Here is an 18,068-nt window from a genome sequence, read left to right on the forward strand (position 1 = left end):
GGTGTTGGCCAGGACCAGTTGTTTGAAGATTGTAGTCTGATCTTCCCTGCTGTCGTGTGCGAGCTTCAAGAGCTTTAAGACAGGCGCCCAGACACTCCTCTCCCATCTACGCTCTCCCAGCGCAAATGCCAAGTGTTCCATCACTTCAAACCCACATTAGTCCTTTGGTTAGGAATCAATAACCCAGCATGATATTAGTGCAAATCAATGCGCACACTGCAGGCCATGACTATTCCCCGCTTGTGGAATTTCATTATTATCAGAATTCTGTATGCTGTTCTCGGATGTCACCTAATTCAGCTATTAAAAGATAAGAAATATGACTTTGCTGTCTAATAAAATGTCATTCCCTGACATTTCCTCTTTGCAACTGGGCATTCAGAATAGCTAATACCACAAGCAATTCCCACTTTACAAATAATTCCCTGTATTTAATGCACTTTGAAAATGCCACAGTTGAAAATATGCATCCCTTTGACATTGCTTCTCCTGCTGGTTTCATTTGTTAACTGATAAAACACTACTTTTCACTTGTTACCTGGTAATAAAACTAAATGTTTTTTCTTTGTGGAATAATAAAAGCATTTAAACAATAAAAATATATACTTTCTTTTTGAATAAAAACTGGGATTCCAATACAGATTTTCACTCTAAGGCCAGTTCCAAATCAAGAATGACCTTCATCTTTCAAATTCAACTTTTTTAAAAATGAGTCCTGAACTTTGAAGTCATTCACAGTAGAAAGCAGCAGATTCCACACTCGCAGGCATATATCTGTGCAAAGCAGCAGAAGCAACAGCATCAGTGTCAGCTCCAGCAGAATGAACCGTCATGCAGCAAACTAGATCAAATAAAGGGACGGGACAGGCCTGATTACTGACTGATGCATTCAACTAAGAGGGAAACCTACAGTGCATTCTGTGACTGAGAAGCATGGCATTGTCGGAAGCTGTACTTCAGCAGCCGCCCTGCTGGACAGGGATCTGCTTATCTCCTGGCCCCGGTCCCATGGAGAGGCTCCCTTTATGGTTATTACCCATGTTTGCTGCGGCCCTGTTAAACAGTGATGAGTAGGAATGCATTTGAGAGCTGAGATGGAGATGCAGTCGGTGGTTTTGATGGAACTTTTGACGTTTGTTTTTACGGGGATCTAAGGTCAAACAATGTAAAAAAAAAAAGGGGGAAATACCCAATTCAGTGTTTTTGTATACCAAATATATAAACTATGAAATAAAAAGTAAACGTCCTTGCTTTATGTTTTAACAATACACAGTGTCATTAATAGATTTTTTGCTCAAATATATGAATTCAATTTTTTGTTTTAAATCATCAAAAATGAAGTGTGGGTGTTATTTTTAGTTCAATTCTAACTTTTTACTGTGCATCTCCTTTTTATGAATAATTGTGTGTGTGTGGTTGCTTTTGGTCTTAAGTTTTTAAATTGGAAAACGTTTTTTTGATGTAAAGTTCCTTGAGTTACATCAGTATGAAATGTACTTTACAATAAAGTTTGGTTTGATTTGATTTAAGTGGCTAAATTACAATAGTCTCAATGTAAAAACATGAAAAAGGTTTTCTCATTAACTAGTTTTAGAGCAAATTCAGTGAAATTGTTCCTTTATTTGTGACAAACATAAAAAAATGCAAAGCTACCCCCTTTTTTTTCTTCCTCATTTATGTTTTAGTTTCTGGGACAATGTAGTGGAAACATTGCTCGGCTAAAGCCAGTCATATCCAATCAAACAGTGCCGTTTTAAGCCTAATGCATAAAACAGCACTTTCACTTAACAAAATAAAACTACAACTAATAATTTATAAATTACTAATTCAAAACCTCTTTAATCATTAAACATTTATTGTTTTCTATTGTGTACCAGAACTGTGTTTTTGTGCAGTATGTAATGACATTATTAAATACATTTCGTCTAAGGTCTCGCCAAACACACACACACGCAAACGTACGATGTCTAACTGCGGCTCTAAGCAGGAACCCGAATGTTTGTATGAACCGAAGAGGTCAGGGCACACTGCAGGAAGACAACAGAGGAATATGAGAAAAAAGATCTGGTTGCAAAGCTAACAGGGAGAGGCGGAGCTTTTTTTTTTCCTCCTCTTTTGGTAGAAGGGTGGTTGCTTGGTTGTTTGAAGGAGACTGCATGCTTGGGTGGCCTCGGGCGATAAACAGACGTTTATCCCAGCCGTCAGCTGCCTCCTTGATTTACAGGGCGCCACCGATAGCTCCTGGATTCATCTGGCCCTTGTCAAACACATGCAGCATTACGGAGTTTTCACCCGCCCTGGCAGGTCCACTGTGCATCCTGAACAACCCAGACGGCAACTGTCCCTTCTTGAAATGTTAATCGCGTGATGGTACTGTCCTGCATGCAAACCTTATGAGATTGCTGTGACCCAACCTAAACTGGATGATGAAGTAGAGGAATTGTAATTAGAAAGGGTTAGCTGGTGAACGTGAGCTAAGCTGGCTTTGCTGCTGTGTGTTTGCTGCATGAAGCGTTGTTCAAGCATTGCTCTTCAGCGGGATTGCAACTGCATGAAATATCTTTTCGCTCATGCGCCGTAAACATTGCTCAAAATAAAACTTAGTTCATGATTACAGAAAACAAAATCATTTTCTTTTCTAGGGCAGCCAAAATTTGCAGCAGCAGACAAAAAAAACAGAATGTATTCACTTTCTTATCTTGGTTAAAACATATAATAGTCACATAAACAGGTTAAAAGTGACAATAAACTTGAAGATACTTTTAACCAGTACAGTAAAAAGTAACTCATTTGGTAATCATTTACCAAAGATTTACCTATGTTGCAATCAGCTTTGAATCGAACCCCAGCCTCTTTTTGGCTTCCAGTGTTTCCTGGTGTTGTAGCGCCCTCTGCTGCTACACGCAGCACAATACAAAAAGGATATTTAATAGAACTACATTAGCAAACAAAAAAAAAAAACTTCTTAGAGTTATTAAGTAACAGGAATTAATCTCTTTAATATCCTGTCAGTGTGCAGTGAAATGTCAAATTGGTTTATTAATAATAATAATAAACCATGTGAGTCAAACATTAAATTAAAAACTGTTTATAGTGATTTTTTTTTTTTTTTGCAAAATTTAATTATTAAATTGCATCATATGAGGGACAACAGAACTACAAAAGCAGAGCATCAGTATTCTTTAGATGACACACTGAGGGGTCTACAGTCTAAACACTGAAGCAGAGTGGAGGACAGAGAAACACTTACGTGATCTGACATATCCATTATACTTATATTTAGCTGAGGAGAATGCAGACAGGTGGCAGGTCACACATTGGAAGAAAGGATGTCATGATCAGACACATTAGGAGACACCGGCATCAAAATGAGATCGGTGGATGAAAAGAAATCAAATCAAATCACCAAAAAAAGCATGGCAAAAACCAAAATGATGGGTGCAAAAATAATGACCAAACACTACAGCTGAAGATAGGATGATATGATGGCACAACAAAAGAAGACAGAACAATAATCTGTCTAGTCTTAGATATAGAACAAGTGTTGCAATCAAATCAAGACGTTCAATGAATATTTTAAGTTTGCAGTGATAAAATATTCTGTTTTTATCAAATATGAGGGGAAAAAGCACTTTTAATTGTCTATAACCAGACAAAAGTCATTTTATGTAAAGATGTATGTCTTTTATACTAAAAAAATAATTTCAACCAAATTTGAAGTATTAATTTTTACACTAAATTATTATTAAAATGTGAATATTTAATGTCAACCATTTTTGAGAACCTGGCTATTGATGCCGCTTTAGTCACTGTTGTAGTAAGCAGCTGAACTGAGCTCCCCACCCCTTTGCAAAAATAATCTTCCAGCAATAAAGGTCACAGCGAGGGTCAAGGGCAGCTTTATGACAAAGATCCTCAAAACATGGAGGCGCAGTTGCTCTGGCATCTGTCTCCAACAATCTAGCCCAACAACAGACTAACCAGCCAACATCTGGGGCTTAGTTATTCAGCACAGGATAGAGAGAGAGTGTGTGTGTGTGTGTGTGTGTGTGTGTGTGTGTGTGTGTGTGTGTGTGTGGGTGTGTGTGTGTGTGTTTTTTTGGGGGGGGCAAGATTGCCTGGTGGACAGGAGCTGTCAGGGTACGTTTGGTGATGAGCCCGTAACGATGGGAAACGGAAAATGCAAACATAATTTCTGTGTCAACATAGATCGGATCTTTTGCGATGAGATGCAGATTCAAACATGCATAGACAGATAAAAGTGCATGTTGTTATGCACATGAGGCTGTGCACGTAGAGGGGCGAAGGCCAAGCCCATGGCATCTCTTTCAACCCCCCCCACCCACCCACCCACTTTCTTCATGACACTGAAATAAAACACAGAAAAATTCCCAAATTAAAAGTAGCCCATAGTTTGGTTGTTTTTGACCCAGCTCTAAGGTTTAAATGGGACAAACTTTTTGATGGGTATTTTTATGAATGAAACCCCTAGAACCCCCAAAACTAGTATTGCCCCAAAAAGTAACCCAAAAATATATCCCAACATCCATAACTGGAGAAATAATCAAAGTGTTTTCAGACTGAAAGCAATTAACAAACCAAAAAGTATTACTAAAAAATTCTAAATGATTTGAGCATGATTTTGGATTTCAGATGTTATAAAATCCCTGTACAAGTCTGCACTTGTGCTGGTTTTCTGCCAACACTGGTGTGTTTGTGTGGTTTAAATAACACTAGTAAGGAATTATTTAAAGTAGCGTTCAAAAAAACATGAAAAGTGTTCTGATTTAAGATTAAATTTAGAATAAGATTTAAGATTAAAAAAAAGAAAAACAGGAAATTAGAAGAGGAAATCTAACAATCCCAGGATGGCGAAGCCCAATACAATCCCTCACTAAACTCTCTTTTTTCAATTAAAGAGTTAAAAAGGGAAAGAAATCTAAGACAGAGAAGGCTTTAGTTAAATCCTAAAGGGGTTTGGGGGAGAAGTGAGATCAGTAACCATGTAATGGCCAGTAATTGGTACCAAGGGATATCAGCGCCGGCCCAACTGCAAGAGGCCGGGCCAAACTCCTCATGCCGTGTTTGACACTAATCTAGGCTGATTCGGCAGACGGTGGGAGAATGCTGAGGAGGAAATGAGATCTGTATGTCTGAACCCAAAGCTTTGATAGTCGGGCCTAGTGCTGCCATATCTAATTGACAGAAAATGTTGTGCTTCTCATTCCCTCAAAGGCGAAACAAATGGGAGGGATCTTCCAGAAGCTCTTTTATCTTTCAAGTGTTTAGACTGACGTCACTCTTCAGCTACGGACACCGGGCATGTGAAGCACAGTTAGTCCGTGGTGTTAACAGTGGACGCGCAGGAAGGGGCTTCTTTCTTTTTCTTTTTCCACTGTTCCCTAGTGCATGTCTGCCATTTACAGTTGGAAGAAGCTAGGTGCGAAATGACCAAGCGGTGTAAATTTTGCACAATCTTGCTCCAGACTTCTTATTCACAGTTCTATTCTCGCTGAATACAATTCACAATTATTCATTTCTCCTCCATGATCAACTTTACAACAGTTGACACTTCCTTGAATTAAAAGGGGTGTCCATTCTTACGTCACTTCCAAATCCAAGTCCCTGATTGGTCGACTTGGTTTATCTTTCAACATGCCTCCAATGGACGCGCGTTTTGTACATAGAGTCCAAAAACTGTTGTAGAAACTTGCGTAGCTACACATCAACAAGAGAGTTTTGAATGTGGAACGCACATATACACACTGGAAGTGGCCACTTGAATACGCGTTACCGAGGGGGGTGTGAACGTAGCTTCAAAGTTCACACGTTAGTCATTTCTTCCTCCTACTCTTCCTCAAAACGTCACCTTTCTGCCATTTCATTCCACACCTCCTTCCTTGTAAGTTCAGTACCTTGATACTACTGTAAGCAAAGTTTTTAAAGAAGATTTCACTGAAGTCAAAAGTACGTGCAATAAAAAATAATGGCCTTTTCCTAGCGTTAAAAAAAACCTAATGGTAACATCTCATTTAGATATTTTAACTGACTGAACAGACAGAAATTCCATTTTGCCATGTTAGCCCCTTGACGCCTATTGATCCAAATGTGCATCAAGCCAGTTTAGAAACCAAAATTGCCTTAATTTAGCTTCCTAGCTGGCAATAAAGCCATGTACACAAACAGTTTTTCAGTTATTTACAACAGAAATGTTTTCAGTCTTTACTACGTTGGTCTCTTTATGGCACCTATGACCTTCCCTGACTAGCTAACTTATTTAAATAGAAATGAGAAATATAACCTTTTCTGGTATGAAGGGACCCTTTTAGATTTGCGGGTAAATGCATGGTTGACAAAAGGTTTCCTGAAAGCCTTATAATGAGCACACCCTACTCAATTAGTACCACAACTACAACAAAAGAGTGCCCTGTCTCTCATAAATAAATTCTCTAAAGCAAAAAAATATAGCTGATCAAAAACGTAAAATCAAAAAGAACAAAAAAAGGGAAAATAAATACTTCAAAATAAAATTTCAAACATAATTGCAACAAAATGCTGTTTGTAAACTATCAACTTTAAAAAAAAAAGTCATTTCTGTATTTGCAGACGTCTTACCTTAAACAGTTACAAAAACATCAACCACCACGCTCCAAACGTGAAATTTTTACACATCTTGAGTGACTGATACAGCATGCTGTAGCCACATTTCTAACACCTACAATACGGTACAGCAGCACCACAGACCACAGCACTCATCCACTACTACACACCCAGAAAGCTAAATATAACTTAAAACAGAATTTAATCTGAATTTTCAAAGAGAAATCTGTTTAAGATAAAACAAAAACAGCAACATATTTTTCAACCAAAAACATAAATACCGACCCACATAGGCCACAGTTACACGAACCATGAAGTAACAGGTCACGCCACGTACACAACATTGGAGACGCACAAACACGTACCGTGCCCCTAGCATGGTACACGACACACACAACAGACATTTAACAGCATGTGTTGGGCGGTGTAACTTACAGGCACGTAAAGTGGTTGCGCAATCATGAATAGAGACAGAGGAAAGTGGGTAGGCCCTCTGAAGGGTGTCCATGTTACTATGTACACTGCCTGACATGCAAGAGCAGTCTTGCTCTGAACGGCCGCAATCAAAACAACATGCCAGTTTCATTCGTTTGTAGACGGACATCTTGGCTACAGTCATGTTTTGGGATGAGAGGAGAGGAAAAGCAGCAGGTTAATGGCAAAAGGAGAAATACTCATAAAGGGGAAGTTGGAAGGTAATTTCATCAGAAAGGTGCAAGCTTTAGCCATCTGCCCCACAGACTTGAGCCTCAAATTGAGAATTACTCTTTAACGAGCTATCACTGAAATGCCATTTACAGTTCTCTTGTCCAAATAAGTGCTACTGAAGTGGACACATTTCAAATGTCATAATTATCCCAATAATTTGAATGATATGATAAGACTGATCTACAGAGGTCAAGCTGTGTGCTAAGGCTGTAACAGGTTCAAAAGACAAAATTAGAACTGAGGGAAAGTAAGGAGAGGGGAAGGGGAGAAGGAGGGAAGCATTCAAGGAAAAGAGGCATGGGCAATGTCTTTTGCAGCAAAAGTCATACAATCTTCCAAAAAAATTGTACATCCTCTATCCATTTGGCTAAAGGTGTGAATCACGTACCTGAATCCCGTCATGCAGCTGTAGGCTCTGTCCACGGTGGAACACTACGCTACAGGCTAGACTGACCACATCATGCTGTGTTCAGATGTGCACTTTCACTGCTCCACTCCCAATGGGTGTTTTTTAATCAATTCAATGTGTTGTAACACGCATTAGCTAATCCTCAAACATGATTGATATAATTTATGGATGAATAAGTACTTGAAAAATGTCTTGTGTTGAGATACATAAAAGACTTTTAAGTCTAAGCAAGATCTATAACCTTAGAAGCGCTAGAAATGTAACGTCTAATGCTTTATTGATCAATTTTTCACATTATAATAACCCTTTTTTTCTTCAAAAAAAGTCATTTTCTAAAACTGCTACTGTCTGTTTATTTTCTTCATTAACAATTGTACTTGTTTCATTAATTGACAGTTACTGTATTTTACAGAGTATAAGGCGCATTCAACTATAAGTTGCAGGAACATAAAACCCTATATAAGTTGCATCGAAGTATAAGTTGCACTGGAGTATAAGTTGCAAGAGAAAAAATGGAAAATAAAGAAGAAGAAACTATACATAAATCACTACGGAGTTTAAGTTGCAGGAGCAAAAAAATGCACAATAAAGAAGAGAAACTCTCAGAGTATAAGTCGCAAGGCTTCAGAACAATTTCACCAAGCCTGGCGTAATGCTGCGGTCACACCGAATGCGATTCACACATCAAATTCGTGTCCACTGCCTGTTTTTTGATACGTCAAAAAAAAGAGTAACATTGTCTCGATGCAAACAATATATATAAAGTTCAGGAGGAGAACGATCAGATTTTCCAACATGATTGTTTTGGACAGCGGTTCTTCTGCGTTTCTGTCAGTCACAAATATTGAAACACACACCTACAGGGAACATATGCCTTCTAGTGGTTTTTAGCTAGAAAAAAACCTCTTAAAAGGTTTGTTAGCGTGAAAATAACAAATATGTGAGCCTATTTATTTATGTTTTTAGAAAATCACATATAAGTCTCTTTTTGAGTATAAGTTGCAACCCTGGCCAAAACCCTTGCCAAACTATGCAAAAAAAGGACTTATACTCCAAAAAATACTGTACTTTCATATCACTCCTAAACTGGTAATTGGTTACAAGTTGCCAGTACTTAGGTAAGCCTGTATGAAAGTATTTCCTTCTAAAAGTCAAAATGAGAGCTTTAATGAAACCAAATCTTTCCATAGCGAATGCATATTGCTGTGTGGTTGTATCATTAACCTTAAACCCAAAGGAGAGCAGGAGTGAAAATCCCTAAAACACTGTATGTAAATTTCTGAGCAAAAAACCCAAAATAAAATGGTCCCATTCCCTTATTGCCAAGGTGCGAAGAGAGCACACAGGATAACCATCTGCACCTTTACAAACACACCCTTTAGCATTCTGTCGTCTGAAAATCCCATCATGCATGAAGCATCATGCTTGAACTTCAGCCCAAAGAAAGAATGGGAAACGCAGATCATCAGAAAGGCAGTCAGGGAGTGCTCTATCCCGTGGCATGCATGTGCTTTCTGAGCATGTCAAAATCATGCAAGTCTTTCTCCTTAATGAACAACGGAGAAGTCATTAAATTACTCTTCACAGCACTGATTGAGCTTTGGAGGCATGGTACACATGGGCAGTGAGGTCTTTATTTCGTGCTGCGATTTATTAACTTCAAATTTTTTGTCTTAGCACTTGAATTGCAATAGAGACCAATAAGTGAGATTTCTCACATGTGAGAGGGGAGCAATGAAAAACAGAAGACACACACACAGACACACACGCACACAGACAAATGTCTTTTACTTCTGACTTCACAGAAACACAGAATTCGGCCTGTGACTGTTCGGTGCCTCTTTCAGGACATTCTTGACTGATTCAACATCACCTTCACCCTGATGAGCTCTCTTTTGGGAAACTTTGTCTTTCATTATCATCGGTTATCCACCAAAAAGAAAAACACTCAACATTATAGCTATTAGGGTGCCAAAAGCCATATGAAAAATAAATTTTCTTCCTTCACAATTTGTAATGTTGACTTTATCAAATAAGGATGTTTTTCTCTGGTCCTTAACAGATCTTTAACATAAGTAAAGTTGACCATTGCTACACTGAAAAGAAATTTGCAATAATCTTGCAGGACTGATTTTTGTTAATTCAGTCTGGAGTAAAGATCCATAGTGATGTTCTTGTGGCATTTTTCTCATGATGGAGGACATATGTAAAAGAAAATTGAACATAAAACTGCATTTCAGAGTATTTCTTCATTCAAATGTATGTAAATCAGGAGCAGATAAAAAAAAAAAGTCATTTGAAAAACGTGCATTCTTTGTTGCACCACTAATGTTGGGGTTGTAAGCTAGCAGGAGAGAGTGTAAGCAGATGGATGGCAGGAAGTGGGGGTGGGCTTATGTCATGCTACCAATCCCGGCCAGTGTACAAGTACTGCCGCTCTGCAGAAACTATGTCGTAGAAAACCACACAGGGTTTTTTCTGTTTTTGTTTTGGCAAAAAACAACATAGTCATAACTAAATGACCACTGGGACCACCTTTCTATAGATCAAAAGATGATCGGAGTGGGACTTCAGCATGTTTACTCATGGATGAGATTATTCGAAAAATTATGGAAGAGGACAAAAACGACAGTTGCATTAAAACGTCCAGAAGTTTAAGTGAAATAAAAAATAAAAACTGGAGTTTGTGACTAAAGTGATTCGTCAACTGCCTTCCATGTTTTTAAGGGACAGTAAAATGAATCACATGTCCAGAGATGGGGAAAGGGGGGGCAACGTCCTGCAATCTTTCAAGGACTTCACATGAAGAGTGAAAGTATATTTGATGCCATCTGACTGCATTAAGGTAAAGCTAGAAATTATACAAAGGTGGGTGGGCATACATTTTAGACACTTATATTTGCAAAATAGAAATGTTTATGTAAAAAAAAAGTTTTTAAAAAAATTGTTTTGGTATTTATTTTTATTTTTGATCCAGCATTTGCAAAAGTACTGTAAAACATATAACTAATAAATGGTTATCATAGATTTCATTTACGAGATTAAAAGACTCTTTAAGGACCAGAGGCTTCTAACTTTCTGAGATGTTTGTACTTTTACCTTCACATGGCTACATGTTGAATTCAAAGAATGTCCCAAAGGAAGCACTGTACTAAAACACCCCTGTCCCCTAAAACTGTGTTTTCTCAGCAAGAGTACAAGAAAAATGATAATAGTGGTTCATAATCTGACATTTTAGGCAACATTTTATGTTAGATCAACAGATAATAGGGGGAAACACTAGTAAAATCAGACTGATGAATGTCTTTTTTTGTTTTCCCTTTTGGCTTAATTCCCCCCTTAAAATACAATTAACACACAATTGTGGTACTTGTACTTTTGCTGAATAGCTTTGAGGGGATCTTGATTTCCTCTACAGACATCATCGTTTACTTTTTGCTATTCGTGGGACTGGTAGAACAGCACCCTCCAATGGCAACTATGTGCAATGACGTTTAACTTTCAAACTAAATGGCCAAACTTGCTGCGATGTTTCAAATCCGACAGGGACCCGCTGATCTCTGAAGCCTGAGCCAGAGTTTAGGAAAATGGCTTAGATTATAAAGCGGGGCAAAAGGGGAACCACGTGATTTTTGTTTTTTGTTTTTTTGTTGTTGTTTTGGCTCAGCCTCACTTATTTTAGATTTGACAAGCTTTACCAAAAATGGCTTTTTGAAAATGGGGAAAAAGGTCACAAAAAGCTCTCTGTTATACAAGTCTATATAAAATGTCAGCTTTTTGTTGCTTGTTTTTAGTTTTTTGCCTTCTCATATTTTCAATTCATGAGACATGGAAACTCGTCAAAACTAAAACATGGGTTTCTGAATGGAAAATATGAGAATGGTTTCATCCATATGCAGCCCAGATAATCAGTTGCATAAACTGTTAATTGTGTCACATTTCATTTTGGTGTAATTTACAGCTGGCTAGAGCATAAGTGTTCGAGGCTGGTTATTTAAAGGTTGATTGGGGTTCAATTTCAGCTGCTTTAGACTAAGTCTGGTCTAAGCACACTGCAGAAATGAGAGGTGAGGAAAAGGGATGCAGAAGCTACACTGGTTCATGCAACACAGATACAATTAAGAGATTGCTAAAGAAGGATCGAAAGAAAAGAAAACAATAGCACTGCACTCTGAAAAAAATGGGGCGTCTGTTTTGTTTGTTTGTTTGTTGTTTGTTCTACTCACAATAAATCACTACCAGTAAGAGGTTAAAATAAAATGGTTGTTTTCCAATGGCAGCAGGGAAGGAAATACATTAAAAGTGTGTCACTGATCATGGAAAAAAAACATGGAAAAAAAGTAACAGAGGAGAACAAAACATGAGAGAACATAACATACTCCAGGACACAATTCCATTGAAGTAATGGAACTGTCACCTTTTCCAATGCAACTCTCTTGTTGGCAAATCTGTGATAATCACAGGCAAATGTATCAAGATGTCAGACAAATTTAGACTGTTTGTCTAATTGATGATGACAGTAGGAGATTTCTGGAGTCCGTTTAGCAGGATAAACAAATCAAGTCCTGATAATTGTGCTGACAAGCTGCAGAATATTCATTTGAAAACAAAAAGGGTTTTTATTAAAAGGTTGTTAAAGGTACGATGGAGTATTAGGGCCAGTTTACAAACAAATTGTTTTTTGTTTTTTTTTAAATAAAACTTTAAATACGTACATTTATGAGGTAAAAGTCGTAACTGTTAAATTACGAGAATAAAGTCATATTTACTAAATTTGAAATAATAAATGCGAAATAAAGTGCAAAATTTGTGATATACATTTTTGAGAAAAAAGTCATTAATATACCAGAAAAAAAACACCAAAGTTGTTTGTTTATCGGGTGGTACTCGAAGATAAAAGAGGTGGAGTATTTTGTGAAGCTTTATTCCCGGAATTCTGAACCTGTTGGGTGACTTAAAATCTAATTTTTATTAGCATAACATTGAAAAGAATATGCCAATAACTATGGCTCTTTGGACGGAAGCATAACACAGACTTGGAGGAGATCTTGTCTTTCGTGGAAGAAGAAAGGATGCAGGGATACCCATGGCTTTATCAACGGGCACTGCAGAGATCCTGCAAGCCATCCATCAATGAATAAAAAGTAAATCAAACAAATCTATATTTGTAACCTTATCACTAAGCGTTCAGTTTACCTGTTCAAATCCAAGAAAGTTTGACCAAATTGCACATTTTGTTACCCTTGTGCTGTCTTAGATGACCCCACCCTTACTTTGACGTGTTATTCCTACCATAACAAAGGTGGATAAAGGTGGAAAGATTTCATGTAATCCATGGACACCAGTGAGGATCACAAATCATTGAAGAAAAAAGGTTCAGCGCACTGTCTAGTGGGTCTAGATCACCCAACTCCCAATGTTAAAGTGCCCAGGATAGCACAAGGGTTAAATTGAACAAAAAGTCGGTCTGCTGCTGCACATAGTGCTCACTTGTGGGATTGTTTGTTCACTTGGAATTTGATCTTGTAATCTTGTAAATAAAATAAAAAAAAGTCATAAATTTACGAGATTTAAAGTCTTAAATTTGCAAGAAAATAACTTGATCTGGTAATATTACTTTTTGGTGGCCCTAATACTCCGTCGAATAAAGGAATTGTGAATTCTCTAAAGCTTATTCCTGACATCTACTGCATTCCAGTTGTGTTCATTTCTTTTCAGGTAAAGTTAGCCACTTGTTCAGAAAAAATAGGTAAACAAGACGATTACATCTAGAAGATGGAAACAGAAAGGATTTAACAGATGAGCATACTATCATGGATGTCACAGCAGTTCAAATGGAACCCTTATCAAACACTTTCCTAAGAGTATAATGGTGACAGGTATAACGGAGATGTTGCACGAAATAGAACAACAGTGGGACAACGAAAAACACTATTGTTGTTAAGGCAAGTAACAGGAGTTTACAGACTCAGACAGGTAGGTTTAGGAGTGACAGGAACAAAGGAAAGAATAGCTTCAAAACAAAAGCACAGCTACTCACGTCGTTTGCAGCCACACTTCTTAATCCGTTTGGGGTCTGTGATGTCATCGTGACAAGCTTTGCAGTAGTAAAATGCTCTAGAAGTGGCAAAGTACACATGTTTAGTACTTAAAACAAACAAATTTGATGTTTCATTGATTACTGGTTGGGTTTTTGTTGGGAATAGGATCACCTCTTTACTTCTTTGGCGTCACTAGCGATAAAAAATCCAAGAGTTCCCTCCTGCATTTTGACATGGTTGCCTGGGTTGATGAGGATGCTGGGTAATCAGAGACATACAGACACATAAAGCTTGTTACTGCGTGGACAAAACTCAATTCATGCACACGACATGCTAATCAAGAGGAATGGTACAAACACATTTTAAAGCCTGTTGTTGAGAAAAAACTGCACTAGGACTGGGCTTTTTTTTCAGAACATCATCCCTGTCAGGTTTTAATTTCACTTGTTATTGCTCCTATCAGTGTCTTGTTTGCAACATAACTTTTGCTCCTGTATTGGATAATTTGTGGATGTGATACATGGATGGACAAGAGTTACAACAGCATGGTCGCACATTCAATTTTAATTCTTTTCTTTACAAAATGGCTTTGGACTGGCCTGGGGGTGAGAAAAGGGACAGAGAGGTACAAGTAAAAGGGATAAGGGCAGAAAGAATTAAAATTATGGCCATGGAGTGGTTTGAGTTTCAGCACTCAAGTACAGTCATCTAGTCAAAACAGATGTTATGAAGCCCACTGAGACATGGCTGTAGTACAGAGAATGTACAGTAAAAGTCATCGTCCCGGTTAGTATTTGACAGTGGGATGTAAGGGAATGAACAGCTCTCGTTTTTGTCAATACTAGTGACTTCACTTTTGGACTCATTTAGAAGTACGTGTCCCTTAAAAAGTAGACTGAATCCAATAAAGTTCAGCTCTGCCAGCACCATCTTAAAAATGGTTTTTTTAAATAGCATTATTTAAAGGCAGGAAAATTCTAAAAATGTACGACACCCTTTATGAAAAACCCCAAGCAGTTAAAGTGATTGGCTGTATCATTCCCCATTAATTAGACTATGACAAAAGTATACACAACTTACATTTACAATACACACGCACACACATACACCCTTGTCATTAATGGTTACCTGTGGGCAACAATCATCAATGATGTGAGTGTGAGCCAAGGTATTAAAACATTAAACCTCCAACAGTCCTTCAAAATAAAGGCCCAGATGAAAGATGTCTTATATGGTTTTTCCATTTTGATCACATTTCTTTCTTAAATTTTCCTGGTCGATTATATTAGCTTTAAAGAATTTTATAACCCTCCAGAGTCCAGATGGATTTTTTTCTTGGGAACATCTTTCCTCTGAGCTCAAAAATGTTAACATTGCAGAAAAAAACTATATTTTTTGGGGGGGAGCAATTGAATCTATAAACAACTTAAGATGTTATCATGCAAGTTTTACTTTTACTATCACTCCAAGATGTAAACCAACATCCATTCTGATTGAATGGCCCCCGAAGAAGCAAACATCACATTTGGCATGCTTTTTAGTGAAAACAGTTGAAAGAAAATAAAGTGAGACAGTTCCACAAACGTTGTTGCCCAAATTTGAGATTTTTATTTTTCACTTTTCCAGAACATTGTTTTTTCAATGGAGGGGGAAATAAAACTTTTTAAGTGTCAGAACCTCATACTGTGAGCAACAAAGTACGCTTTTACCACTGTATGTAACTGTGTTGCAGCATGCATTTACTAAGCAGTGTGAAGAGGACAGTAGTCAAACATAAAGGCATAGCCACCGCAGTACAGATATAGGGGACAGGTACGTAGATGCAGACGGTTGCAGTAACTTCTGTGCAGTTGGATTGTTTCTCAAACACCAAACTGACAGGAAGTGACCTCACTTAAGAACATCTACTCAAAAAGACGCACAGGCGTGACTGTACATGGTGGCTTGGACGCACAAAGATGCACATTCACACACAGAGAAAATCTCGCTCTCAGAATAGTAACATGTGACGAACAAACATGCAACAGATGGATGGACATGAGGCAGTGACAACATGGGAGGGAGATGGAATGCAAAATATGGAATAAGGGGCGAGTAAATTATACTTCAGTTTGGATCAACCTAATGTTTATCCAAATTTGACACCTTCATGCCTTTGTTAGTGTGATATTTTAACATAGAAAAAAATTCCAAAACAAACAATAAAAAAAAAAGCAAGAGTAAATAAAATATGCTTTACATTACTGGTTGATAAATCAGTGACTTTCTCTTAAAGACTGAATCTGCACAACATTCTCTTATTGATCACCAAAGCAACCTCTTTTCTGTGATCCGTGATTACACACTCTTCCACTGAATCTAAGACAAAAACCGCAAAATACTGCTCTGGTAGTCACGTATTTTAGAACACCAATGAGTGGAATGCCTCTCAAGGCTAACATACATCAACTGAGCGACACTGAAAAAGAACTGAAAGTGAGAGAAATAATTTAGGCAAAAAGGTTTGGTTAAAGACACAACTGAAAAGATCAAATAAGAGGTAGGTATGGAAAGGGTGGAAGGTTTGGCCTTGGTACACCGACAACAGCAAAGACAAAAGAACAGATCTACTACAAACAAATCCAAATTTTCTATCCTCTCTCTGCCTGCAAAGAAGTTAGTGCATTAAGCACAAAGGACACAGTTAAAAAAAATAGTTTGAAAAAGAGGCCTGTGACATAGTGATTGGAAAAATATCCTTTGGAAACTCCCAAAGTCAGAAGCTTTAAAGTGGTGAAGATTGGGTGGAACTTTGGAAGTAAGATAAGGTTGAGGGCATACCGCTTTCGGCTTCTGCAAACAACAAGAAAAACATCTCAAATCAAACAGATTTCAGCATAAAAAGAAGAGGAGAAAAGGAGCGTTGCTAATGCTGGTCCGCATATTCATCTGACAATGCTGCTACGCCTTTTAACTCAACCATGTTTGTCTGGTGATGAAGTCCAAGATCCTAAAAATAACTGTTTTATTGCTACTATAAAAAAGGATTTTGAAGTAAAAGGTTATTTTGTGTCTGTTTCTTTCAGTCAGCAAAGGCAATGAAATCATAAAAATATGACTTTTGTATTGTTTCCCTATAAAAGGGTTAAAAAAATTAAGCTTAAAAAATAGGAGAATAAAAATAATTCTGCAAAATAAATAGGAAATAAACAACTGAGTCTAAGAAAATTAAGTCAAATGAATAATAATTATTACTATGTTTTTATCATGCAGGTTTGTCAGTTTACATATAAACATTTGACACATGCAATAAGGCGCAGGCGGGTGAGATTTGGCAGTCGAGGATTCAGAAAGGATAGATGCGCTTTGTGTTGCTACAGGTAATAGAACCAGCATTGGTGAGTTAGTGGCAGATATACCAACTGCAAAAGAACACTGCACATACATTTAGAAAAAAAAAACCTGCAGATCAAATTTTCTGGCAAGTTGGTTACATATTTCTAAAAGTGAAAAAATGTATCAAACACACTGCATTTTTTATATGACAACTCCTATAAAACATATGAAACTGTATTTTTCTATAACATTTAGGCGCAGTAAACATTCTTAAAAATTATGTGACAAAAAAATCAAATTTATACAAATAGGCTTTTAGAATTTCTGTGTAACTGTCAGATAACAAAACATGAATAAAAAAGGGGGTTTTCACTTTAAAGGCTATGACAATATGCTGGTTTTCACAGTTTTTATAAAAATATCTCCACCAAAGCTGCAGCCAGCAACAAAAATGTCACTTCATTTCCCCTTTTACACAAATCACCACTTGACAAACCTGCTTTCTCTCTGCTCAGACTTGTATTCAATGGCAATAAGCAACAACTTCAGCTTCACATAGCACAGCCTGTAAAACAAAAGCATTTATTAGAGAGGATAAGCACAAAAAGTCTGCGTCAACCCCTCATATCCCCTTGCATATGCCTGGTTTTGAAAACCTTTTGGTGGAAGGGTACTTACTCGCAGATATGGGGGAAGGAGAGGCCTACAAAGGCACTGGACAAATACTCTGTGTACATCTCATTAGCCACTCCTTCAAGGTAATACTTCTGCCATGTGTCCTCCTCAATCTAAACAAAACAAAACAAAAAAAAAACATTTCTCACAAAGTTTCTAAACCCAAGACAGACCCCTGTGATCAGCCAAAGACTGATTGCTGATTGAGTTTGTATGCTGATCGGTCATCTTTACTAAATGTCAACAGCGATTTGACAGAAGTATGCATAGAATCACAGTATAATAAACATAATGTAGACCACACCCAAACACACAAATAG

At 37.5% G+C, this 18,068-nt stretch overlaps 1 protein-coding gene across 29 annotated transcripts in view; it reads right to left on the reverse strand.

Moving 5' to 3' along the window:
• The window catches only part of kcnma1a (potassium large conductance calcium-activated channel, subfamily M, alpha member 1a), a 155,872-nt gene that overhangs the window by 32,426 nt on the left and 105,378 nt on the right, over positions 1-18,068 (reverse strand). For 6 of the 29 annotated variants that reach the window (XM_020709540.3, XM_020709536.3, XM_020709539.3 and 3 more), the window contains exons 15-18: positions 17,752-17,861; positions 17,570-17,638; positions 13,930-14,016; positions 13,758-13,834 (exon numbers count right to left, since the gene is read on the reverse strand). In XM_020709540.3, coding sequence (XP_020565199.1) covers positions 13,758-13,834; positions 13,930-14,016; positions 17,570-17,638; positions 17,752-17,861 — 343 coding nt within the window. Of the gene's footprint in view, positions 1-2,816; positions 2,898-3,250; positions 3,284-7,035; positions 7,210-13,757; positions 13,835-13,929; positions 14,017-16,578; positions 16,591-17,569; positions 17,639-17,751; positions 17,862-18,068 lie in introns of all 29 variants that reach the window. The other 23 variants (XM_078931833.1, XM_078931834.1, XM_078931847.1 and 20 more) reach the window with 11 other exon arrangements.

This window comes from Oryzias latipes, chromosome 15 (assembly GCF_053564925.1).
Source record: "Oryzias latipes strain Hd-rR chromosome 15, Olatipes_Hd-rR_3.1".
NCBI lineage: Eukaryota > Metazoa > Chordata > Actinopteri > Beloniformes > Adrianichthyidae > Oryzias > Oryzias latipes.